The 27,879-nt window shown below is 38.6% G+C and overlaps 1 protein-coding gene across 1 annotated transcript in view; it reads right to left on the reverse strand.

Moving 5' to 3' along the window:
- The window catches only part of CRYBG3 (crystallin beta-gamma domain containing 3), a 92,396-nt gene that overhangs the window by 60,634 nt on the left and 3,883 nt on the right, over positions 1-27,879 (reverse strand). Inside the window, exons 2-3 of the mRNA XM_030457784.1 lie at positions 17,198-17,276; positions 3,808-4,241 (exon numbers count right to left, since the gene is read on the reverse strand). Coding sequence (XP_030313644.1) covers positions 3,808-4,241; positions 17,198-17,276 — 513 coding nt within the window. The remainder of the gene's footprint in view (positions 1-3,807; positions 4,242-17,197; positions 17,277-27,879) is intronic.

The raw sequence follows: 27,879 nt of genomic DNA on the forward strand, positions 1-27,879 counted from the left end.
ACAGTTTTGTCCTCTATGCTCCTCCTTTACCACTTGCCACAGTCTGGATTAAAGGAGCAGAAGCCCTTAATGTACCTCAAAGCCAACCACCCAGGGTAATGAAGGAATAACGTGACCTACACGTTTTGTCCCTTACTAACACGTACTCCACAGACTGAGCTCATGAATTCCACTTTCCTTGGCTCAAGGCCTGGAAACTTGAGTCTTTTCCCAAATGCCAGGCCTCCCACTGAGGGCAAAATTAACCTCAGTCTCCAGGTCAGAGCAGTCTGATTCCCTTGTATTTCACAAAATATTGCTTTAAGGATACGGGATTCATTAAGTTGTCCTGGAAGATGCATCTGAGACAATTTGGCAGGTATTTTAGTTCTGAAAGGTTGTTTGTTTTATTTTTTAAGCAACTCGCATGGGGATTATGCAATCTAACAACTGTCCCTCTTTGACTTACTGCAACCTCCTCCCTAACCACAGATAACCTTTAATTTAATATTTAACAGTAGTTTAGAGTTAACAAATTCATTTAAATGTTCCTCATGACAAAGGAAACCATTGTAAGATTAATAATGAAGTGGGTCTTAAAGATCTCTAAAGATCTCAGCTTCAACTTGGCTCTAAATTAAAAGCTAAAATTGCAGTTCAACATAACAATCACCAGAATCAACAGCACCTTCGAATTTATATGGATCACTAGCATACCTCACCTGTCTTTTGGGACCCTCACCTGCCTCTGCCTTCAACAGAGCAGCAAAACAACACGTTTAAGCCATCACTTCCCTTCACTGTATGCATGGACCTTCCTATTCCTTTGTGCTTTTTTCTCCTCCCATTGCTTGTGCTTGCAGCACTCATTTCCAGCTGCTTGTTAGTATTTTCTTCCAGCCCTCAGCAATCAACAGCACTTTTACAGTTTAGCTATGCTAAATGAAAACTAGTTAGTTAATATTGGTATAGAAGCTTGCTAGTACTGAAGAGAAAAAAAACAAAACACAAAACCAAGAACTGCTCTGCAGCCTTTAAACTTTTATAAACTAAAAGAGAACAAAACTGGCATAATCACTTCCATAACAAAGAGGTATCCTTTATGTGCAATTTTTCTGTACTGTTGCAATTTCTCTTTACTAACTGCTTCAGAAACACAGTTCACATTGTGCAGCCAGGAGAGAAAAACATACACAAAAGTTGGATGGATTCTCTGTTTCATATCCTGAGCCAAAAAGACCATAACATACATTGTACTTTGGAGAATGAGTTTAAAAGGAAAATGACTGCTTTCGTTTGCCAAATTTTGCAACAGATACGTGAAAAAAAACCAAAAAAAAACCCACCACAATTTTTCTCCTATTTAAAAAAAGTCCCTTTCAATGGAAAAACCTTCATTCTGTATATAGACCAACTCACCTCTACCTCCAAACCAGCAACACATTTTTATATGCTTGTCTGGCCACGAGACACAAACTATAATGAGAAAAATCTACACTGATTTTCACAGGATATCTAACAATATAGGACAATGTTGAAATACAGTCAATTGAAAATGCCAACTTTGATTTCAACAAAGTAAAAATAACTCAAAACTATTTCCACAGAGCAAGGCCACTTCAGGGAGTTGACACCTACAGCTTTCAAACTCTGCAAGCTTTTATTAATGTCAAATTTATTAATCCACTTTGTTCTGTAGAAGAATTCACAAGAGGCAAATGGTGACTGTGTGTGACTATTTGACCCTTTTACCTGCGCTTACACACTGCCCTGCACATTAACAACTTACTGTTCAAGATCTACTCGAATACAGCAGTATAAAATGAGCACAGCACCAAAAAAATGAGTCCTAGGACATTCTGTTACTTTCCACCACTCCTATTCACAAGCCCGTAGGCATCAGTAAAACAGGAAAGTCAAACAAGCTCGTGTACACTTTGAAAAGTCAGCAGCAGTCAGAGGTTTCTGCTTCGAAGGAAAGCTGTGCACCAGCTCCTTGCTGCAGCAGTCAGGGGAGTGGGGCTAGGGAGGGGAAGAAAAAGACTTCATAAGGGCTGACCATGGATCCACTTACAAAGCAGAAGGTTAAAAGATCTATTAATGTCTGCCTTCCTTGACTAAGGTGTCTTTGAGGCGAGCAGTGACTTCTTACATCTCTGCACAGCCCCTGGCACAGCAGCATGTGACTTACCTGCCAGCTCACAGAGTGTGTGCACCACAGCAAACAGCAACAAGGGGCTGAGCAGCAAGCCAGCCTGTTCAACAAGCTTTAAGAAATACAGGTTGCTCAGGAAATAGGCTGAGTAATATAATGCTCCCAGCCCTCTCAAGATAACAACTAAGCATAGGAGAAATTTTCTTCTATATTGATCGATGAAGTGGCTGTGCTAGGCTGCAACATGAAATTTGGAAAAAGCCTAGGTCAGATGTGTGCTGCTACGATAAGAATCTGTGTTAAAACCCAGTCAACCACATCATAGATCAAGCCAGATTAACCATGAGAACACAACCATCATTAAAAGCAGCACCCTATTCTGGTGGTAAAAGTACAGTCTTAAGTTCACCTGAATAGGTATCACATCCCCTATTCATATCCCAATCGGGAATTAAAAACGTAAATGACAGATGCCTCAAATCATTGGTCTACTGAATAATAAATAAGGACAAGGTGCTGGAGACATCCACAGTGTGGAAGTTCATTTCATTAAGCAGGTATTTGAGGAATCTCTGACCTCCTATGTGGAGATGAAACACTTCACATGTCACAGATGATTACACTGAATGCAACTCAAACTAATTTATAAACTTAAAAGAAATAAATAAAAAAAGGTATATTTTCTCATTCTGTACACAAGCAGGACCACTGCAATAAAATATTGGTTACCCCAAATCACTTCTTTTGACTTACATTTCAAAATAAACAACCTGGGCATTACTGAAAATCTGAGTAAACATTAGTTACAGATCAATTGTTTGCTGACAAGGCCATGTTCTACACTCCTATTAAAAACCAGATGCATACCACACGTGTGCATAAACACATAACTCCAAACCTGTGCTATACTGGCCCACATGTAGTCAAATATTCAACATAACACCTTGACATGTCAGAACATATGGTGTGGACCACAGCCAGTCTTTTCATTTTTCTACTCTTAAACACACACTGACGCCCTTGGCACCATTTCTTCGGAAATTGTTTTTGGAAATATTACAGTACTGCTAAGGATGTTCCATTTTTACACTAATTGAATATTTCATGTAACCTTTACACTACCTTCTTTTATATTCATTTAAATTTTTACCCCCAAAGAACAATGGGAAACAAAAGGCACAAGTAGAAATCACCAAGTCAAATAAACCAGGAAAAATATTTTGAAAATGAGGAAATGCTTGAAGAAATAAAACCACTGAACTAGTGAGATGTAAGACAGACAAACATTCAAACCTTCATTTAGCCCACCATATGGATGGAAATAAGCTCGTTAAACTTTTTTTTCTTTTTTGTAAGACAATACTGAACATATTTCTAAATGCCACATCTTTAACCTCTCCTAATATGTAGTTGGACCTATGCTGGATCTATCCATAGTCAGAAGACTTCTAGAAACCTTTCTTTAAATCCGTATTTTGCTGCAGTGGACCTCTCCTCATTTATTAAAGGTAGTTGCAATTAGAGTTTTGTGAAAATTGAGTCAGGGATACTCCAGCCACCCTTAGAAACAAATTATCTGTCATACAGTCAGAAGGATTTAGTTGGGGCAAGTTCTGTGCACACACACACACACACATATATTAACTTACTTAATACAAAATTATAAAACTTACTTATGTGCATCTGCAGATCTTTTGCAGCCTCCTTGCAGATCCTGTGAGGTATCTTTCCCAATATTATTGAAGATGGCACCATCTTTGTTTGCAGAATCCTCTTTAACTCTAGATGAACAGACAGGCTTTTCAATTTTTAGACGCTTTGGCTTTATGGTCTCCAGAAGGGTATTAGTGTTCTGTAAATCCTTTTCATATCTGTTGGGTTCATCTTGGAAGGTAGAAGGTTTAGAGTCTATCGAAGATGATTTTGTTGCAATATTAAATAAGCTTCCAAGAAAATGAAAAAAGCCTTCTCGGGGTTGCTTGTCTTTATCTGCTGTTTTGATTCCAGGTGTCAAACTAGGAAGACTATTAGACTTTTTCATCTCCTCCTGGATTTCAGATTTACTAAGTTCTTCTGTGGAATGGTTCTTCTCTTCATTTTTACAAACCTAAGATAAATACAAGAAGCACATACAGAAGATGTTTCCCTTCATTTTCCCATATTTCCAAAAGCATTAATTTTAATTTGCACCTATGGACTGCATTCCTTTCAAGAGATCTAGTGTGTAAAAGTTCATTTTAAGATTAAACCCTTGTGCTTTCTTCTTCTCTTTTTGTACTAAAAAAAAAAGCCAAGAGAAGTACATAGGTTAGGACATCCAGAAAGCAGCTCTTGTGGAAATGAAGAGAAAAAGGACAGATAGAGAACAATTGCTTCAACTGGCAGAAGAAACCTGAGGAAGAAGTGAGGAACAATTTTTCACACTTCAGACTCTAACTTGGTCAAAAAGCACAGCTTTATAAACAAATCTGTACGTGCTTGTGAAATGAACAGCTTTCAAGTTACAGGTGTACCAAAGAAGACCACAGCAAAACAAACATATCACAGCCTGAAGCACAGGGTGATCTGCACTGTAAAAAAACCAAACCAAAACAAACAAACCAAAACTAACTCAGGAGAATCAATAACAGAACTTGCATAAAACAAACTTAACTCACATGCCAGAGATGAATCCTGTCTGCTATCCTTAGCTACCTCACATTGCACTCAGGAGATTAACTGCACAGCTCTATTTCCAAATCTATTTGTAGTCTCACACAGCTCAATAGTTGACCATGCTCAAACTGCAGGTTTCCATACAGTCGGGACACTACAGACTCCCACCTCTGGACCCACAGCCTTCTGATCTGCCTATCAGCTAACAAGAAATAATTAATAATAAGGCAGGGCTTCCCCTCATTCAAACCACCTGTTCATTTCTTCCTTCAACTAAGCTGAGCTTCTACCCCCAATGGCAAGACAAGCTCTGTTCCTCACCATTCATGTCCCTGAACTACTTTGGTGTCAGTTTCTCTTGGAGATCCAAGAACTGCTGCCCAAGCCTGTGCTCCTTCTGACAAGACCATCAGTCCAAAAAGATTATGCAGTTTCACTGGTAGGCTTCACAAACACCACATGCAACCATCTTTTCAGCTAAATGATCAACAGATGCTGAATATAAATAAAAAAAAAGTCACCCCACCTTTTCTTAGATGAAATCTAATCTACTCAGAGATTGAGAAAGGAGAACAATAAAAAGTCTTAAACAAATTTTAGTTGGTCAACACCATCTCTGGAGAAGAGTAATTATTTCAAATTGGGTAACACCTTCCCATCCAGTCTAAAATGAAAGCTACTGTTCTAACTAGGTCAGTAATCCTATTTCAACTAGAAGATACATTTGTTTCAAGTAACCTAAAATAAGCAAGTGGGCTTATTTGGCAATTAATGAAATTGTATCATATTAACAATGAAAAAATTGTTTAATGAACACAGTTTAATCCCTGGAGAACAGTAATTTCTTAAAACTTTACAAGTTACACTTAGTGATACTGGAGCAGTGATCTTATATCTTCAAGCCATATTTTTACACCTTTTCCTAAAAAGAGCAGATGCAACTGTTTAATATTAAGACATCAGATATATGTGCTGAAACTGAATTGTTTGTATGCAGATAGAAACGGAGTGGCACTAATTTTCTTTGAGAAACCCATGCAACCTCTATTTTCTTCATACGGAAAGACACTTAATCAACTACAACTTTCAAATTAACTTTCAAAAGTGGCCTACATCAAAAGACAGCTTTTTTTTTTTTTTTTTTTGTGACACCTGTGACAAATTCTACCTGTTTTCCCACATACTGTACTAATCAATAGCTGATGTGTCAAAAAGTGATGTAGACATCCCTGTAGCATTCAAGGATTTGCTATTTTACAAGTTAACTCTACTTAAAACCATCTCTGGAAATGAAGATGGCAATAGTGCAACTTAGCAGATGTACCACAGTATCTGGTATCTTCATTACTAGGCACACAATACAATTAACATGCACATCTGGGATGAATCTCTTGACCAATTAACTTTATCTTATGTGAATTAAGTACTTTGCATAAGGAAATACAAAATAGAAACAAGAAAAAAAATAATTTCCAAAATCTGATAACACATGAATGATTTACCATAGTAAACTTCAAAGTTCTCCTGTCAAAGTTTGCTCCTTCACTTTGGTTAGTATCTCAATGTTCTTTGATACCAGTTTTTGATTCAGTTTTTAAGTGAGGGACTGCATTTCTCCATAGTTGTGTGATTACTATAACTCATACAAATTTGTCAGATTTAAGAGTATCTTAAGATACAGGAAGAGTAAGAGTACAGGAAGTGCACACACATCTTACTATTTTTCTGGAGATACAATAATTATAGGCTATAAGCATTTCTAAAATATCTATGGAATTAGCAGCTAATTAAATTAACTAAAAAAAAGATTACATTCAAAACTTGTCAGTTCAATATCATGTGGTTTTGTTGTTTATTTCTGGGGTGGGTTTTTTGTTTTGTTTTAAAGTTGAATTTATTTATCTAGGAATTAGTGAGTTTTTCACCATTAGGAACTGAGACTTCAAATATGGCTAACTCTCTACATAAGAAATTCTTCCCCTAGCAGCTCTGAGACACAACACTTGTAAAGACTGTGCTTATTTGCAAGCATAATTCAAACCCTGCATGAAAAGCTGTTTTGTAGTCTCTGTTTCCAGAAAACTACTTAGATTTTCCTTCCTCTTTAATCTTCATTTCCTTACCTAACTTTTACTAAATCAAAAGAACAGGAAATTTTAATATGAAAGGGTCCGTCCATACTTTAAATGATTGTGTCTTGCATTAAAAAAGCCCTAGAGAACATTTACACCATGCTTACTTAAAGATGTATGTGACTATTAAGTCCCAACACAGAAGCTATGCAAATCCTTCTTTCTTCCCTTCAGTACAATCAATCCTATTCTCCATATATTCTCCCTCCTGCTCCACTTTGCCTTTGGTCAGCATGAGCCACTGGGGTTACCATTTGTCCAGAAAACCTCAGTCCAGATTTTGAACCACTGCTCAGGCATTATACAAACAAAACAGTGCCTGCTATAGATTTTGAAGTTTGTGATTTAAGATAATGAGCAGGAGCCTTCAGGCTCAAGTGCCTGAGGAACGTAGCACTAGGATGGTAATTCCACAAGCCAGCTTCGAGATAACTTTCACTTATTATTTCCCAATCTTCTCTCTGAGCTCATCTCTGACAAAAGCCCCTATGAAATGTTCAGGAAAAAAAGGCAAGGGCGTAAACTATGCACAAGGCAATACTCTCCCAAGTATATCCCCCCATTTTTCAACAGACAGGACCTTTAGTTGACCTCAAAAGAGCAGTTGCCTCAGTGTCACAGTTAGGCTTGAGCAGTTTGATATTCACAACACTAGAATACCAGTGACTCTCATATTAGTTACACTTCATGTCACTGGTAAATGTCCTACTTTGAGTCAGGATAGAACCGATTTTCTTTCTTGTAATTTTACTTTTCAGTTAAGTCTCTTCTAAATACCTGCACTTGCTGAAATGAACACCATGTTTCTCAGTCACTGCCTGCTTCCAGGATTGGTAATGCTCAGTGTTTATAGCTATTGCTGGAGATGGTATGCAGAACCAAGGCCGCTCTTGATTCTGCAAAACATCAAATGCTCTGAAAACAAGAAGTAAAGGGGTCACACTTGCAACCCTCCTGGAGAGAGGGGACCAGACAGGTGACCAAAATAAACCAAATGAAGTATCATTTGGTTCATCTTCAGTATACATCTGAAGGATCATGAGGGTGCAGCTCTCTTCATCCATAGCTGTCAACCTGAAAGGACTCCATCCATTTGTTTGCCTTTGATCCCAATCCGTGTGTTCCAGCTTCCACATGCCACTGACTCCAGAAGCCCAGAGGGGGACTTTTCCAAGGACTGCCATGAAGCCTTGGTGGTGATGCAAGCATTACCGGGGGAGGGGAGGCACAGTACTGGCTTTGTATATATTTCAAAATTTTCCTTTTCTTCACTACTGTTCTGTTAAATCTGTGTAGCTTAGCTTCCAAGCTGTAAGTCTCTCTCCCTTATTCTCTCTCCTTTCCCTACAGGGGAGGAGATGCAAGTTAATAGAGAGCATCTGCCATTCATTTAATTGCTGGCCCAGTTAAAAAAAGAAACAAAAAACCAAAATCCTCTTTCAATGTCACAACAATATGAACAGCTTCTCAGACCTACCAAGCAAACAATACTTTTTGGATGAAAATCTACCTGCCAGTTTCCTTTTGAGATCCTTACTGATGCAAGGAAAAAAAGTTTTCCTGCCATCTCTCTGCTCCTTTTGTACAAGTACTGTAATCAGTCTTCCCCTTGCCTACGCTTTCCCATTCTCTGTGAGCTTTCCTGCTTGTGACATGCTTCATAAATCTTTAATTGCCTTTTATTCCTTTAGCAACTCGTTACTCAAAGTTTCACTGGGCAAGCCCTGGGTAACCTGGCCTGACCTTATAGCACAGCCTGCTTTAAGCAGGAGGTTGGGCTAGATGACATCCTGGAGTCCCTTCAACCTCAATTATCCTATGGTCCTGTGACCTCACATGCAATGAGGCTGGTGCAGAGGGGAAGCTCAGCAGAGCGTGAAACAGGATTATGGCTTAAATCAGATGACTGAAGAGGCTGCAGCAATAACAGAAGCAGTACCTACTCTGCAGTCAGGTAGTGTGGTCTCACCTTGCTGGAGCAACCGCTGCAGAGAATCTTAGCAGCCAGGACTCAGAAGACAAGCCCATGATGTCATGTCTCAAATGTGATTCTTATCTGAGCTAATTTATTTGATGGCAGACTGGGTATGTTTTCCAGGCTGTAATCCACTCCTGACTGTAGCACAGACATACGCCCAAATCCTAATTGCACCTAGGCAGCCAGGCAGGCCCAGGGCATGCTAACAATGTGTGAACAGTCCCCTACAAAGTACAGAGGCTTCAGTGGCACAGCAGCACCTGGGGAGGAATTGCCTTGCTGGATTGACTTCACCTCCCATACCAGGTAGAACGGAACAGCCACCCTGGTAGCCGCTGTCTCTCAGCAGTTGAGTGGCAAAAGTTCAAACTGCCAGAGGTTCTCATTTGGCTGGGGTTATGTCCGTCTGCCAAGAGCACAATCTCTTTTATTGCCCTAACAAGTGAATGAAATGGAAACATTAACAACATTAAAACACAGATCTCTGTGAACTAAGAATTAGCTTCCAGTCACAACAGCCAGACATTTCGGATTTCGCTCCCCATGAATGAATGCTCATTACAAAACAGAAACTCCAGACAGCCATGTGGAGACCTCTTACAGACTGTCTGGTGATGGAGGACATTCTGCATATTGAGCAGATACACTCCTGCAATTTAATCACCCCACCTGCAGTTGAGAGGGCAGAGGGACTGACATCCAGATCTTAGGATCATCACTGATTCATTCTAGGTATCATCAGCAAGTGATTTAACCCCAAGATCCCAAATTCATTCATGCAAGAAACAGCCACAGAATTACTCCAGGATTCTGTTTGCTAATATACAGAAATAATTCTAAAAGTTTCAAGATAAAGTGTTGGATGCACAAAGTAGTAAGTTTAGGCATTGCTACCTCTAGTAGTGGGAAAACTAAACATGTTCCTAGTCTTAGATTTGACCTTTCAATATAGCTAAGATGGCTGCACTTCATTTAACAATTATGAGCATCTCATTAAATCTGAACAGTGATACAGTACGTAAATTCTGTATGCTAAACAAAATTCACAGCAAAATAGCTTGAGTTGCTGGCAGACTAGTGCATGGCCACAATGAGTCACTACTGCATGTTTTTCATCAAGAGGCTAAAGCACCTTTAATGTAATCTCTCACTTGTTTGCCATGAATAGGGCACACTGAGGTACATTAAATCCACACATTAAATAAGCTTCTGTTTTTTCAACTACTGTGCAGAAAAGCAGCGAGAGAGGCAATACATAAGGAAACCTAAGGAAGAACCAGACATAGATTAGGAACAACAATTAAGAAAATTGGCATAGTAATAAAAAAAATTCAGGAAAAAGTGAAATACATAAGCACACAACCACTCAAAGTCCACTGTCAGTAGTGTTCATGAGAAAAATAGGTTTAAGAAATGCAAAAAGTGGGTTTCTCCTGTTTATGCCAGTAATCAGAGTGGTGGTGTGGAGATGACACACAGGAGGTTTGTCACTGTCAAAACCAGTGTAGCCTTAACTAAACAATAGCTTTTAAAGTATCAGAAAAAGCAAAAAAAAAATTAATCTTGACAGTCTTGCAAGTTTGGGGGCATCTTGGGTTAGTGCAGTAGTGTTTTGGGAGCAGGGGAGCCACAAGGGTGGCTCTTGTGAGAAGCTCCTGGAAGCTCCCCTGGTTCCAATTCTGGCCTCACCTCTACTCAAGGCTGAACAAATATGGAAAGGTGGATGTGTCTCTGTGAGTAATATATTCAAGAAAAGGGAAAATGAAACTGCAAAAATATAAAAAAGGACCTGCAGAGCAGAGGAGAAGACGGATTGAGAAAGCAATGCCGGAGAAAAGACACCAAGGTCAGTACAGGAAGGGGAAAGGTGCCGGCGCAGATTTCCCCACAGCCTGTGGTGAGATGGCGGCTGTGCCCCTGCAACACTGCAGAACAGTCCCTGAAGGACCACAGTGGGGTAAATGTGGATTTGTAGCCCCAGAAGTGTCACAGATGGGCAGATATGAAGCAGCAGCCTGTGCAGGATCATGGAGAGGGTCAGATGTGTATCTGCAGCTAGGGAGGACCCCGTATCAGAGGAGGTGACTGCTCCCGCAGCAGCCGTGACTCTGTGTGCAGCCCAGGCGGGAGCAGTCTGTGCCTGAGGGACTGCACCTGTGGGAGGGACTCGTGTCCCAGGGGTTCCTGAAGGACTCTCCCGGGAGAGGGACCCTGTGTTGGAGCAGGGGAGAACGTGAGGAGTCCTCCGAGGAGGAAGGAGCAGAAGAAACACCGTGTGGGGAACTGACCCTAAATCCCCCTGCCCTGTGCCCTGAGGGGGAGGCAGCAGGGAAGGGGACGGGGAAGATGGGAGGGATGGGGGCCGGGACCAGGAAGATGGGAGGGGTGGGGGCAGAAGGTATCAAGATCTGGCCATGTTTCCTCTTTTCTCCTTGTAGTTTAAATTAGTCCTTTTTCTTACCAAATTGAACCTGTCTGGGTTTTCTGCCCATTACTGTAATTGGGGAATGCAAATCTCCCTGTCCTTGTCTCAATTAATGTGCCTTAAGGTGGATTTTTTCTCCCTGTCCCATAGTGGGGGCAGAGGGCGAGCAAGCGGAGGCCTGGTTGGTATCTGATGGGCCTAAACCTTGACAGGGGTTAAAGGTGAGTTCTGCATCTCTACAAATAACCGATGCTTTAAACCTCTGAATATTTTGGCTTTTTTATACTTACATAATTTGCAACCTCCTTCTTTTGTTAGAATCATAGAATGGTTTGGGTTGGAAGGAAGAAAAGTGTACACAGTAAGGGAGTACACCAGGAATGGGGTGTGACTTCCACCAGATTATATTGTCACACTATAGCATCTGGAGCAACACTTCTGCTTCTCATCTGTTTCCTCTGTGGTTTCTGTGCCAAACTCAGCAAGGTTTAAGCCCATTATTTTTTCACCAATTGTGAAATTAAGTTCCTTGCTCAAGAGTCTTTGAAGAACTAAGCAGTAGAAAGGGAAGACATTTCAGGATCATCCTTTCTTAAAATCTTCTATGTGGCAAAGGAATTTACAAGGACTTTAGACAGAATGCTTTTGAAAGGTCTTCCTGAACAAATACAGCTATTAACACCATTAATTTCAGTGTTCTAGAAAACCAGAAGGTGTTATACACTCGCCTGTAACATCTATTTCAGCAAAAGCCTACATCATTGCCAAAGAGAAAAACACATGCTTTCAGGCTCCACAAGAGAAATCATGATTATGCAAATCAAAACCATTTTTGTTATGTCTTTCATTCATTATTGTGGGCAACAACAGAAACATTTTTGAAAAGTAACTCCCAATTTTTGAAAAATTCATGGTTGGCATCAATAGTTCACCTCCCATGACCCCCAAAAGACAAGAGATGCCTCTTTTTTGTTTCTAATTACCAAGTCTAAGACAGAGGCATTCATCAGACATTTATGCACAGGCTGAGCAGCCATTACATAGATAACACACACACAAAATAAAGACAACATCAAATAAAAACATGACAATATGAAACAAAAACATTTTATGTGGAAAAGTATGAGGTACACTAGGCACTGGGTTTAATATTGATTTCTACCTTTTTGCACAACTTAGAAGTTCCATGAACTTGGTGAATATAGGTAGCTGTTGCTACTGAATGTCCCTAATTCTGACTTTATCCGAGTTTTGAAACTTACTTGAATTCACATACCAGATGAAAAATGATGTGACAGAGAATTACAGAACAAGTTGGGCTGAAAGGAATGTGGCTGGGGAGGTCATGTAGTCTAAGCTCCTGCTCAAATCAGTTCTAGTTAGAACAGAGCTTCATCCAGTTACATTTTGAGTATTTCCAAGAATAAAGGTTTACAACTTTCTTGGGCAACCTGTTCCAGTATCTGACCACCCATACAGTAAAGGGTGAAAAAGAAAAGAAAAAAAGGGGGGTGGGGGAGAAACTGAAAAAGAAAGAAAAAGATCTAATACTTGGCTGAAATCTTTGTTTCAACTTACACCCATTGCCTCTTGTCCTATTCGTTGCAACTCCAAAAAACAATCTGGCTCTATCTTATCATGTAACTGCAGTCCTTGCCATCAAATATTAATACTGTGTCTACTGTTTAAATACAGCCATATTTATCTTACCTTGAAATGAAATTCATGTGAGAAAGCAGGACTACAGAATAATCTCTTCTCCATGTACACAAGAGTACTTGTCAGAGGACAATTAGCAACAGTTTTAATTTGCGGCAAGAAAGCTTTGGACAGGATGTTAGGAAAAAGTCTTTCTAATTACAAGGTTTATGAAATGGGTAGAACAGGAGTTGTAGAGATCTTAGAGAACTCCATCCCTGGAGGTCTTTGGGAACAAGTTAGACAATACTCTATCAGGTAGATACAGAGATCTCACCTTGGGGCAGAGGAGGGGACTAGATAATCTTTGCAATACTTTCTGCCTCTGTGTTTGCTATGAAGGTTGAGACTGCCTCCAGTCAATCCAGGTGACTACCACCCAGTCTTGAGCCTATGGGCCAAATTATAAAATATTTAATGTTATTGAAATACTAAATTATGTATTTGGCACATCAAATTTGTACCCACTTTTTCAAACTGCTGTATTTGCCTGACAGAGCTCACATGGTAATTCCTGTGCTGAGATTATTAAGAATTTCTTCCTCATCATCCATGCACCCCTATAGGAATGATATCTGGGAATGATGGGCAGGCAAGTGAGTTTGCCTACACTGTCAAAGAATCACAGAATTATCAGAGTTGGAAGGGACCTCTAGGGATCATCCAGTACAACTCTCCCACTGTAGCAGGATCACCTAGAGCACATTATACAAGACTGCATTCAGACAGGTCTTGAGTGTCTCCAGAGAAGGGGACACTATAACCTCCCTGGGCAGCCTGTTCCAGTGCTTCATTATGGCAAAGCTTTGAGTTTGGATGAGAAACTCAGCCTGGCTATTCACTACTACTGAAATTAGCCCAAGCACCTATCACCACTGCTACTAGTGCAGTGGGGTAAACCAGGCAAGAACCAGGTCACTTTTGAGGTATGATGTTCAGGAAGCATTATGTGATTTCTTCAAAACGACTAGCAGGACATTCTCCAGCACACAGCTGGCTGTGGTAGTGGTGTTAGCTTATTTGGTAGGTGTTCCACACAATCCAATTAACACCTATGTCACAGCTGCAAACATCCGTTTTGAGGGAATTACCAAAAATTGTAAAAGATGCCTTCACATACTTCTGCAGGAAATACTTCTGCAAAATCCTTTTTGAAAGCAAAGTACTGTAGTGCTAAAAGTGAGGTTAATGATATACCAGTGTGTACTGGACATTATGCAATGGAGATACATACATGTGAGGTTCAAGAACTGTGTATACCCACACAACCATCTGTTCAATAATCACAATGCTCAAATGTAGCATTTACTCAGAAAGAGCATTGTTTACACCTCTAATTCAAAGAAACAGAAGCAAAAAAAAACCTGTAAATGCATAGTGGTGATGTGGTTTCTGGCAATTAATTAAAAGGACTGAAAATTTATTGCAGTAATATTTTTCACAAAAGTGATCAAATAATGATTGATAAAGTCACCGTGGCATAGAAAAATTAGACTTCATATTTTCATACATTAAGTACTAAAATATCTCTTCTTCCCTCTATGAGAAAAATATTTCATCACAGGGAAAAAATAGCAGGGGTAAAGTACAGAGGTGGTTACCAAAGTGCTCAGAAGAGGCAAGAGCTACTGTACATAGCTCAGCACATTTCCTAGCTCCACTCACTCACTCACTCACTCACTCACTCAGCTTTAATTTAGATGTCCAGCCTTTGCTGCTAAATCAGAGGCTTGCAGTTCCCCCGCTATATTGCCTCTGGCCTATTATATGAATATTCAAAATGACAGCATGTAAGTCGATGAGAAATGTGACAGATAACTTGGTGACAGACAGACACCATACAGCTTCAACTTCTAGTCACCATCTATCTGAAATGATGAGGCAGAAGCCCATTTCAGAGATACGGACATGTATGGAAAAGTGGCCAAACCCAATCCATGTACACCTCTAACTTCAGACATCCTCACAAAGTACACTTACTGTAACAACAAAACATTATTTTTTCTCAGCCCACAGTAACCTTGATGATTCAATGAATAAAACTGGAACATCTTTCAATGCTATGCATTCTTTCTGGTCTCAGTTACCCCTCGATGTTAAACTGCATTCTAGTTATCTTTGCACAAGACAGATGACTTTGGCCAGTGTCAGTCACTTGGCTGTGTGGTGCTATCAAAATCCACTTATGTTTTGGAAAGAGCAGTCACAGGGAAAAAAACCACAATTTTCCTTACCAAAAAAAAAAGGGAGGAGGGAAGGAGGCCAGCAGTAGAAAATACTTTGCCAACCTCCTCTGAATCTGTTTTTACTATCTATTTAAATTCAGTGCACCCAAGATATAAACTTATAGTGCTAAAAGTACTCATTACTATGCATATAAAACTGTTCAAGTGTATCAGATTTTTTTTCAACTTAAGAAAGAGGGAAGTAAGTTAGACAGGAAGCTCTCAGTACAGTTGAAGAGACAGTATATTGTAGTAATATGAAAACCAAACCTTACTAATAAAGCCTATACAAACGTAAAGTATTATTTCAAAGATAATGCAATGTACACTGTAACACTTTAGACTTCTAAATGTAGGTCAAAGACAATAAATTAAATCAAAAGTTATGGCAAGACAAAGAAAACAAATCAGGTCTTTGGAACATAACTTCAGAGCATTAAGATTGGCATCAACTTTTAGTACACTATTACAAAAACATAAGATCTGAGTAGAAGACTTTACTGAAACAAATTTGGATTCAGCAGGAAGATTCTGGATTTGGGATTTTTAAAATTAAAAAATAAATCAGGCTTATTTTTTGGCAAGAGAGATACTCTCAGGTAACTGAAACCTGCTACACTCCCTTGGCTTCACTCCGGCATCCTGCTCATTGATTGAGACTGAGCCCTCTCCATACTTCCTTTTAAGCAAGTCCTGGTGCTGCAGTCTGTTAAATACTTCTCCTTCCCCATTCAAAATCTTCAAAAGGAAAATCTGTTTTAGAAAATTCCACTGATCTAACATAAGAAAATAAGATTTTTTTTTCATGCAGAAAAATTCTATTGTAGTAGAATCTCACTTGGTCTACCAGAATCCTTTCTGCTTACATTTCAAGTCATCAAATCAATAGTCCATGATTTATACTAGCAGGAAGGCATTCAATGGCTTTTTCCAGGAGCTCAGACCTGAAAGGGCTGGCTTGAATCCACATAGCTTCCAAACAAACGTCATTAGATTGTTTCCCACCTTGATGTAGATGAACTACATGGAACGTGGAATTGCTCTTGACCTAACAACTCCACTGGACCGAACCGATCCCTGCAGAGGCAACTGAAACTTCTGATCTTTGGCAAAGCCCAAATAAATGGCCTCTTGATACTGAAGATGCAAATACACAGACCACAGCAGAAAACAACCAATTCCTTCTCCATACCTGATAGTACTCAATAAATACAATACAGCATAGAAATCTCAGATTCAGTGTGTTAAGTCCACTGCATTCCCAAATAAATTTAGCAGACTAGTCAAGGCCCTTTTGGGGTACTAGCCACAATATTATCTGCATTAAACTTAACTACCAGGAAAAGGAACAAAAAACCAAGCAAAAGTTCTTACTGAGTGAGTTACAAAAATGGCTCCATGTAGGGCAAGCCCTGATCACAGAGAAGAATGTATTTTTTTTTTCTTCACAATAAAATGATTACAGGACAAGACAAGCATGATTAACATGGATCACATTGGGGAAGAACAGCCAACAGGCATGTGAATTTCAGCAGAAAGATCTTACAAAGCTCTGGTTGGCAACCAGTGGACCTTCAGGCAGGCAAACACTTGCTGGTTAGATATTAATAAATTGTATAGAATTAATGCTTTAGAAGAACGCCTGAAACCTTTATGTGATAAAATACCAGCCTCCTTCTTCATTGGCTTTCTGCATATAAAATGAGCACTAGACTCCCTTTTCTTTAATATAAGTAAAATGTGAATTTTGTTTTCAGAATGCGAAGCACTGACAGTCTGCTTTGTGAATGTGTATTAGGACTCTGGTATAATGTACTCTAACCCAGAATACTGCAACCAGGTGCTATATTGCAGTGCAGAACTACATCCAGCATCAGAACACTAGTAAGTAGTCACAAGCAGAGGTGGCAAGTTTTAGATCAATTAAGTATTAGTAAATAGAAACTGTACCTTTAAAAGTGCAGGCAGAGTTGTGCTTTCCTTTTGTTTGCTCTTTAAATTTCTGGCTTCATTCCCTTTGTTTTCAGAACTGGAAAAAAAACATACAAAGGTTTTCAAACTAGCATTCAGAAACATCACAAAGCATTTCAGCGGGAAAAAACCCAAGTCTTCTGTGCACATGTATTATTTTCTGATGGAAAAATGATACTACAGTTGATCAATCATCTACTACAGCAGCATTCCTTGCCACTGCACTATCCACCTGGTAGCTAGAAAGTACCCTTAGTCCTTACACTGAAAACTGTCCAAAGTCATGTATGGCCTTACTGTCAATTTACCTTGGTCAAAATTTTCTTCAGAGTCCAACTTTGGAAGGAGGGGAACCATCTCCCTCCCTCTTCCCCTTGCACCCCCCATTGCTTCAGATTCTTAAAAGGATCCCTAAGTACATAGCAGGTGAAAATATTTTAATTAAGACCTTTATGCTATGTGCAAATTAAAAGCAGAAATGTATCAAGGAAAACATTAGAGGATGTTAATGACAGACATCACTTCCTGCATTGCACATCACAAGCTGAAGAAAAATAACTTTGTACCGATTAATCGAGATAAACGTTCAGTTCAGTACTGCAATGAAATGACAATCACTTCAAAAATCCTTCTTCATCAGTTTTAGAATCCTAGCTTTGTTACTGATGAACGCACAAGCCCTTATTTCTGAATTTGTTTGAAGAAATAAATGGAATTATGTTTTAAAAAACAGTTAGTTTCATTTCGATGAAATCTTGACAGGATTTAGAGGAAGTATTTAAACATGCTGGTACACCTACTCCTATTGTCTATTAGCCACAAGTAAGCACATCTCAATAAGATATCTGAAAACAAATGTTTTCTTCCTATTGTGAATTAGACAGCCAAGCTAAATACAGGTTGCTATACACACATAATAAAAAAGCCAAGCTGACTAAATGTTAGTGTCCCTCTCTGCTGCTCTGAGACAACATTCCCTAAACCAAAATGGGAAGACAACGCTATTGCAATTCTGTTTTTCAAGATCTTTCAGATCTTTTTAGAGATACCAAAACAGAAAAGCTCCTTCCTCTCTTTTACATCCTCTTCAAGTTGGAAACCATGTACTTTCAGATCACCTCAGGTAAACTTTCATAATGCATTCATAAACACAAAGATGCTTTTTTCAGGGAGAGCATCAGACAGAAAATCTTGGCCATTTTTTTCCACTCTGTAACACAGAGCAGATGAATTCTGTCCTGTTAATTTCTTCTGCTGCTAACGTGTTTCATGAATGTCACTTCTGGACAGATTGGCACACCAACAGAAGTGCTTCTCAGTATGTAACCTATTTTCAACCTCCTGTTTTATTTGTTTGTTTTTTAAAAAAAAACCACCCTTCTCAGATCTTCATACCTTTTCCTGATGCTGACATTCTTGACATGAACAGGAATTCCCTGTACTTAAGAGTGGAATAATGAGGTTGATCTCCACCTGGCTTCAGGAAATCCCTCTTTGTGGTCTGTAAACCATAAAGGAGAGCCTTGCTTTTGTTAAGTACTGCCAGCACAAATCACCAGTGACCTATTATATTATCAATTTATTTTGCTCATATTCTTCCCTTCATATCATGTTTTCTTTCCCAAAACTTTTCACTTTCCTACTTCTTGTTTGTATTTTAAATATATGCCTGTATTACTTCCTTCAAGCTAGCCAGGCATGGATATGTTACTATGAAATTCCGCAGTGTACCTACCAAAGGTGAAAGAATGCAGTTCAACAGATAATCTTAAAACCAACAAGTTAAAAAAAAAAAAAAAAAAAGAAAAAAAAGTATCAAAACTTTACTTCCCAGCATAAAATAAACCTAAACCTGGAAGCAATTCCCCACACCCTTTCATGGTTTATATTCTAGCGTTTCTACATTCCTGAACCTTTTGCTTTAGGGTGTAGTTCCTCAACATGCTGACTTTGTCAGCAGAATCAGCTTCAGAAATTTCCATACCTTCCTCCTCAGCCTCAGATCTCTCTCTTTCCACCCTTAGCCCAGCCAAGCAGGGCTCCTAGCAGGGCCATGGTCTCAAATAAAATAAAGGAGGGAGCATAGGACCATGAGGAAAAAGTTGACCCCTGGTGCAGTTTACAGAGTAGTGATTTGTACCAGCACAAAATGAAGGGGCAACGAATGCCACCCAACAAGCAAGCAGGCAGCACTGCAGATCACTTCACAACTGAACCTACTTTTTGTGAACTTTATCCAAGGCTCAGTTTTAAATGGATCTTCGACTGAAACCAAATGACTTGCACTGAATGAATGAAGCTTACAGCACAGAAGCTCACTTTGCTGGAAACAGGGCTCGGGATTATTTAGGCTAAAATTGTTTGTTTTTTCCCCAAAGAGTCAAGATTACCTTCTACAGTCTAAACATCACAAAGTAACTGGTGCCAAAGTTTGTCCTTGGGACTTGAGAACAGTCTGGTAATTGCTTATTGGGCTGAAATTACTCATTTTGCCACTTCCCACTGCCACCTCCCTACAATTTTTAGGGCTTTCCCCCCTACCTTATATCAATCACATTGCAAATAGTTGCTAATCATAATTTTGTAACACTGTATTTTCCCCATGAATTCTCTGAATAGGAAAACTAAGCAGTAAAGTTCATAAGTCCCCACACAACCCTACACTCCCATTAAAAAAAAAACCAAACCATGGTTAAGCTAATGTAATTATGCCACACATATTCTTATGTTGCAACACATGCCCATGTTGTCCATGTGAGATTATATTCAAAGATCAGCGATCACAATCATTAAGCTATGGCATTTACAATTAAAATAAACTCTTGAAAACAGAACATGTAGTATTCATGCTAAAAATTACCAATTCTTTAATTCTTATTTTTATATGCCCTTATTATCCTACCATTAGTAGCTAGATGTTATACTTCCAAGAACTATATTCTAAGGGAGGTTATATTTTTTTTCTTTTGTGCAATCTCTGCAATTTAATATTGTTAGAAATGTTGCCTTTGTAGCCACATGATACTATAACACCAAATTCTTACACCTTTGCTAAGAACTGAAAAGTACAGTCTGTACAGGCTCACCATAAACTGGGATTCCCTTCTCCCCTGTTCCCCTCCTTTAGAGCTCCAGATGTTCCATTGAAGTTTGGCTCCACTAAGTTACATTTTTGCTTCATGCTCTTCCAGAGTGCTGCATTTCCAGTGCTTGGCTGTGCCAGGTACTAAGCAGGCCATGTCCAGTTCAGCACATCTAAAGTTAGGCTTGTCCTTAGCCACTCACGTGGCTTTGCTCCATCAGCCAGCCAGCTCTCAGAGAGCATTTCAGCACTTGCTAAATTAGGAAGATGAATCTTGCAGGTCTTCAGCTCTACGCTTCACAAACTGCTGCTGTTACACTATAAACCCAGCAACAGGATTCTACCAACAGAAGGTCTGAAACTACTTTGTACTTGCTTTTAAGAAGTGAAAGAGGAAAGAGTAATCCTAGGAATACAAAATACACCTCTGCACCCTCAACTGGCTCCCATGGGCTTCTTAACTGAACAGGCAATCATTGACAAATTCTCACAACCACTTGCTTTGATATTTAAGTAGTTATTTGTTTTATAGATTTATCAAAAAAAAAAAAAAAAAAAGAGAGAGAGAGAGAGAGAGAGAAGGGAATATCAATATAATAGATATAGAAAGGAAATATCATGGAAATACCAAATAAGGCCTTGCATAATTAAGACACTTAAAATTAAGACTACAAACCAAGCCCTCAGCTACTTCTCAGCTGTCTTCCTGCTGCAATTTCTGCCAGACATTTCTTTTTCTCTTACAAATTAGTGCACCCAACATGGATGGGTTAATTTTCAAGCAAAGGCAGAGGGATGCCTTCTCCTTGACTGTCTTGCTGCTCTCCCCCTACTGTCCTGTCAGCATGCCTAATCTCATTAGCATCACTCCTATTCTTTAAATAATAAAGATTAAACTCGTTAGAAAAAAAAGATCCAGTTCTATATCTTCTATAAAAATCTTTCTTTGTGTAATTTTCCAATGCTTTCTGTTCCTCTGCTGCTGAAAATCTGTTTTGACCTTTCTGTAATACTGGGACAGGTGGTGGCTGAATGGGAAGCAGATTTGTGGCCAAAGTTTTTAATCATTGCACTTATGCAGAAGAGGTTAAGGATGTGGAGGTGAAGGTTATGTGGGAAGCAAATGTTTATATTCTGCATTGCTGCTTACACAAAAAGTAGACGCATGTAAGCAAAATTACTCAAACACAGGTTAGTTAATACACTAGGGATCACAAGTCGAGAAAAAAAACTCAGTTTAAAGGAGCAAATTTAAGTAGGCTTTGCAAGATCTTTTTCAACTGACTCTAAAAACAAAACAAAGCAAGACAATTACAAGCAATCACATCTTCAAAAGGCCATCACAGCAACTCTGTATGGTGCGAGAAATCTGCTTCCTTTATCCTCATCCTTCATAACAATCCCTTGGAACTTGCAAATTAAAAGCCCATCCCCTTCTTCCTTTATTAATCTACCCCACCCATGTTATGCACACAGCAGATTGTGAATATGTTGTGTCAGATAATAATTAAAAAAAAAGCTACTGGTGGCAGGCAAGAGCAATAAAGCACAAAAAGCAAGTTTATCTGAGACTCCCCAGAAGCAGAGCTCACCAAACTGAAAGTCATCACTGACATTTCAGGTTTCTTGTACAAGAAAAAAGTTCAGGCTGTTGACTGGGGGAAAATTAATGGCTAAAGCTCAAGTTGGACAGCACCACAACATCACTACTTGATGTTGATCATCCCTTCTTCTACCGCTGCTTAGAAGCAAAGTCTCTTCCAATGTGGCAGCTCCAGCATTTACTTCTCATGCAGCCCAAGTGTTGCCAGCTATGCAAGTGCTCTATCATTTTGCCACCTCTCTCTCTCTCCTCTTTTCAGGGACAGGTGACTCTGAACAGTCAAGAGCTCTTTGCTACCACATCAGGCTAGCATTATGTCTTTTTAACTGGTCTCTTCAGATTAACTCAGAAACCATTCCTAAAAGATGCTCAAGGGTGCCAAGAAGCAAAAGGCTTCTACATCTGACTTTAGTGACACTGCTAATAAACTAAGCATATACATACATCTGTCCTGTTCATGTTATCTCTTGTCACACCTCCTTCCCAATATTTTCTAAAATCTTTTCCTCAAGATGAGGTGTTTTGGGGACTGTTGATAAAACTCATACTCTGCTGTAGTCCTCACTTAGGACATTATAATTTTTAGGCTTCCTTTCCTGTTAGTTTCTTTATTTCACCATTCTGGGGTGTAATGCCAGCTCCTGACCCTGCCTTTCTTCTCTCTATATACAAAACCAATGCTCCTCTCCAGGAAACAACACCTCATTTGGCTTTGATGTCATGACCTCTTCTCGATTTTACTTGTTGACAACACAGTGATACCTTCAATGGTGACCTTTCAGAAGGATATTCCCAAGAAGGAAAAGAGAGATTGCTAACAAGGATTTCATCACCAAGTTCCTTTAAAATCCATTTGTGTGAGAGCCTCCCTGAAGAATGTGAATGAGTGGGAACCCATATTATCAAATAAGATTATCAAATATAGATGTGCAAGACCAAAATAATCATGAAGTTTCAGCACATTACAGTGATCCTCAAACCACATCCACAAAGTAGTAGTAGTTATGAAACTTTTATTGTACACCTGCAAAGAGCTATATGTTAGCTAGTACTTGTTTCTTCCCTGTGCCGGCTTCCAAGCAGTAATTAAAAAGATGCTGCTAAAACTTCAGACCTTTTGAGTCATATTATTCTATATATACCAGTTGCCCTACTTGCCATACAGACCCTTATGATTACTTAGGATGTCCTCCTTCATAATCTAAATTATGAAATTTCACCAACAGGCACAGCCTTTAACACCTGACCAAAAGATACAATGTTGATTAAAAGCAAGCACTGGAAAATCTTCTGTAAATAAGAATTTTCAATTTAAACTACTACTAAATTCACTACTTAAAATTAGACTTACTAGTCTGATATGCCAAGCCTCATCTCTCAGCTACAGGATCAACCTACATCTATATGGGACAGATTACAAAGGCTGCAGGTTCAAACAGCCTCCCGTAGTCACAGATCTTCCACATAAAATGAAGCACTTGCAGTTACACACCTTGAAGCAGTCATTCCTGAAACTGTAACCCTCTAATTAGAAATGTTCTCTTAGACAAACTAAATGCTATTGAGTTACTTAATTTTACTCCGTAAGGAAAGATTTCCAGACATCAAATCATTCTGGAGCTCTTCTCCAGTCTTTTTTAGCTTATCAGCACCTTCTTCATAACTGTGGACACCATAACTAGACTCAAGTACACTAGTAATCAAAATTGACCCACAGAGAATACAGAAAATACAGGTACTTTGCTATTTATAGACCTGAGAATCATTTTTCTCAAATTTTCTCAAATTGCTTCCACCAATTTGCTTCAGCAGCTCATGCACAGCTGACTGTCAAGTGTGGCAACTTAGTCTGCTTTCAATGTCATCTACATGGTGATTCCTATACTGTTCACTCTAGTCATCTGCAAAATTCACATGCTACAGCTTTGTCATCTTTAAAATTAGTTGTGAAAATATTAAATTTATTAAAAAACACATCCTTCTGATTTTCTTCAAATACATCAAGTAGAAAATTATATTTCACATCTGGTCTTTATATATCCCTCCATATGTTGATTTGTAGCCCATTGCTGTTACACTTGTAAGTCTTTTAATTGGAGCACCCACACCAAGACAGATGCCTTGAAGAGTCTAAGGATACTATTACAGCAGTTTGTGAACTGAATCTGTAATATAAATTAAAGTGAGTCTGACAATTCCCATCCTCCAGTGATTCTAGGATCAACATCATGCTCACTAACTTCCCAGCTGACCCAGAAGCCTTGGTAAATCAACTTTTCTATCTTTCCCCTTTAATCCAACCAAATACAATGGATGTTACAGTGAAATAACAACACTTCACTCCAGTATCTAATGTCACACTTGTGAAGCCACTTGTGTGCTGTGCAGCCAGGGCTATCAGAACAAGATCTATGAAGACAAGTCAGATGTTTTTTTAAGAGTCAAACTTTTGACATGTATACTGACTGACATCAGCAAGGGTACACTAAACATTTGTTAAATTAATCAAAAGGATAATGTTACTGTAAAGCCCAGTAGCTGCAACACGTGCTTTAAATTTGTGAGGAAATTGATGTAGATTCACAAAAAACCCCTTCTGCATCAAATTACATTAAAATACATCAGTATTTTAACAGAAAAATATGATTAATAAAGACGTTATTTTCTTTCTTTCCCTCCCAGCCCCAGCAGAATATTGCCTTTTTTAAAGAGCTTCAAAATGAAAAATTTTATCCAACTTCTCAGAAGGATTCACGAGGCTAACACTGTTCCTGGAAAACCAAATGGCAGCAGCAGTGACAAAGTCTTCCCTCAGTCTCTTGCAAGGCTGTTGGGGCTTGTCTTAAAGAGAAAGAGAGTATTTGCACAGAAATTTGTATGTTAAGTTTCTGGCTCCAACTCCTGTGCTCTTAGGCCACTCACATAAGGGGAAGAGCAGTAAAGGAATTAAGATAAATGGAAATCATAAAAACAAGTTAGAGAGTTTGAAATTAGAAGGTCAAAAGAAAGCAGGGTTGCTATTTAATTTAAAACAAATAAGAAGGAAAGTGGATGAAAAGGAACAGAAACCAAGGAAAGGTAAGGAAAGAGAAAACAGCCAAGAGTAGAGGCAGAAACTTAGGCAAGAGAAGCGTTACAATCAGATGATTAAGTCTTGAAAAAGCACAAAATATACTATATTCAGTTGAACAATCTTAACTCAAAACTGGTTCTATTACAGACAGCATTAAGCAATTTAGATTAACCAAAACAATTTTTCCTCTCAGACCTGTTTATGCAGACTGTTGTTGGCTTGCATGACTTAGCTAGGTCAGCTTCACAGTCTGCATAAGCAGTGCTGTGCCACATAGACTATGTGAGCTACACAGTGGGTTCATATAAAAGATTTTTTTTTAATCCTCTTTCAAAATGGAACTAAAAATATAACGGAAAACAAACATGTTATAAAATCACAAATATGCCACACTTCCCAATCACAATTTACATGAAAAATTCAGGAGCCAAACCTTATTTTTACACTGAATATGCACCTTTAAGTTTAAAGGCTATAACTAAGTGAAATAAGTACAATGATCACCCTTACTGAACAATGTAATCTCTTTTACATGCAAGAGAATTGAACAGCCATACAGAGGCTAGAGAAAAGAAATATAAACGTTTCTGAGTAGAGTCTACTTAGATATTGTGCAGTAGGATTATGCCAGATTACATCAAGGTTTTTCTTCTGGCATCTGTCAAGCATAGCAACCAACATTAATGTATAATCTGCTCCATATTTGCCATTCTGATCAGTTAAAGTTTACAACATTCTTATCGAATAAATATGTTACTGGCCACTAGCACATAAATTTGGCAGAGTATCAAATAGATTTATAAATTATTTGTTTATTAGGGTTAAAATTATTGCATTAATAGGGAACAGAACTGACAGTCCATTATACAAACGGCATGTTTAGAGGGCTGAGGATCAACAGTGGTACTTACAAATGGCATGAAAATAGGAGACATTTAAAAAAAAAAATTCCCTTCCCAGCCCTTCTGATTAAAAACAACAAACAACAAAAACAAAAAACAAACAAACCCCATGCATTTTCCACACAAAAGAAATTAAATAACTAAATTTTTAAACCACAGAACAAGTGGTAGAACAACAGTTGGACTTGATGATCTTAGAGGTCTTTTCAAACCTTAATGATTCGACAGTTCTGTTAAAGCTTGTTGCCACTCAGATTCTTTCTGCAGTTCCTCTTCATGTGCTCCCAAGAAACACTTTCTCCTACGTTTTTCCCTACATAACACCCTCCATAAGTGAAGTGCAGATCCACACAATGTTTGTACATTTAGGCCTAAAGATTTCCAAACTGCTTAAGCTGATATGCTGCAGTCAATAACATATTTTAGGGATTTAAGAACCATTCCTGGAATACTCAGAAAAAACAAGATTCCATTTTAAAATAAGGCAAGTCATGAAATCATGTTAACATAATACAATTAGAGACCGTACTTCAGGTCACTAAATTAACAATGAAAGCAAAATGACTATGGAAATCCAGGTTTCTCATCTTAAAAGTCTTCAAAAGTGATACTGTAAAGCCAGTTAGAATGTATAATAATTATTTTAGGAATTAAAATACCAGAAGAATAGAGGTATTAATATCCTCTGGAATGCCTGTGCAACACAGTGCTGTTTAACCTAACCAAACTGTACAAACTCTAAAACCCCTCAGAATATAAAGCCAGTAGTTGGGTTTCTATCCTTTTAAACAGTTTCAGTAATCATAAATAAAATCCGCATAGTAACATGTTCCCGAATTTTGCCTTTTCTGTCCCTCCTCTCCCTTCCCCACCTATTAGCCTTTTATTCACCAAAGAAGACTGAGGAGTTTTCATCTCCTTCAGACCAATGACTCATAGTTGTTTTGGAAATATTTTTGCATCCACTCCAGCACTAAAGCCAATAATTGGAAAGGGGGTAATGTTGTTAACATTTAAAATAGCTGGGAAAAAAATTATGTTTGCTTTGTTTCTTCCAAGGAGTAGTACTATTATAATTAATACCCCAGTAACATTTCCTTCAGGAAATGTCTCGCATATACATGGTCAGCTGCTGGGCTTGCTCCTTCTGGTCTTAGCCCCATGAGACATTTATGGCCAATTTTAATCAAACATGCAGTCCCACTGAAGTGCACAAAACTATCTACCTAATTTTTGGCAACCCCTTGGTATCCTCCTGATTCAAGACCTTTGCTACTATTTTGAATTATCCTGTTGTAAAAGACAAAATAGAAAAATCTAGGAAGCAAAAAGAAATACACACACACATACCAAAATTAACAAGTAAATAGAGAATTTTAAAATGTATCTTGCTTAAATAATTGAGTTCTTCTTTATGGTTTGAGTATTCTGATTGCTAGTTCCACAAACCATCATCCTTGCTGTACAGTCAAAAATTAATTTAAATTTAACAATAACAAAAATCCTGCTCTGCCTTCAGAAAGAAAAAGTTTCTTTCTTAGAAAGCAGATGATGGAATTCTTCAAAGATGGTAATGGTATCTGAAACAAAACCAGTCATGAGGTAACAACAAAAAATAACTTTGAAATGTATTCAATCAATTCCCAGCAGTTTCCAAAGGCCAGTTTTTACAGCTACAAAAATACACGGTCTTTATAAACAGCAACAATGACTGTCAGTCTCAGAGGAAGAAAGAGACTCTCTAATCTCTCCTCAGGCAGGATAAACAAAGTTCTTCCATCTCTGAAACCTCTTAGCTAGAAACTCATAGATGAACCAAACAATAATCTCAGCCTGGAAAAAAAAATACCAAAACCAAACAAACAAAAAAACCCACGAACAAAAAAAAACCCCAGAACCCTCTAAAGCCAAGTAAAAGGTTGCTTTTCCCTGTTTGATCTGTCTGGTACACTTCAGCGATGCAGAAGAAATATCTGGACAATCCCAACAAAGACCCTCTTA

This window comes from Calypte anna, chromosome 1, assembly GCF_003957555.1.
Source record: "Calypte anna isolate BGI_N300 chromosome 1, bCalAnn1_v1.p, whole genome shotgun sequence".
NCBI lineage: Eukaryota > Metazoa > Chordata > Aves > Apodiformes > Trochilidae > Calypte > Calypte anna.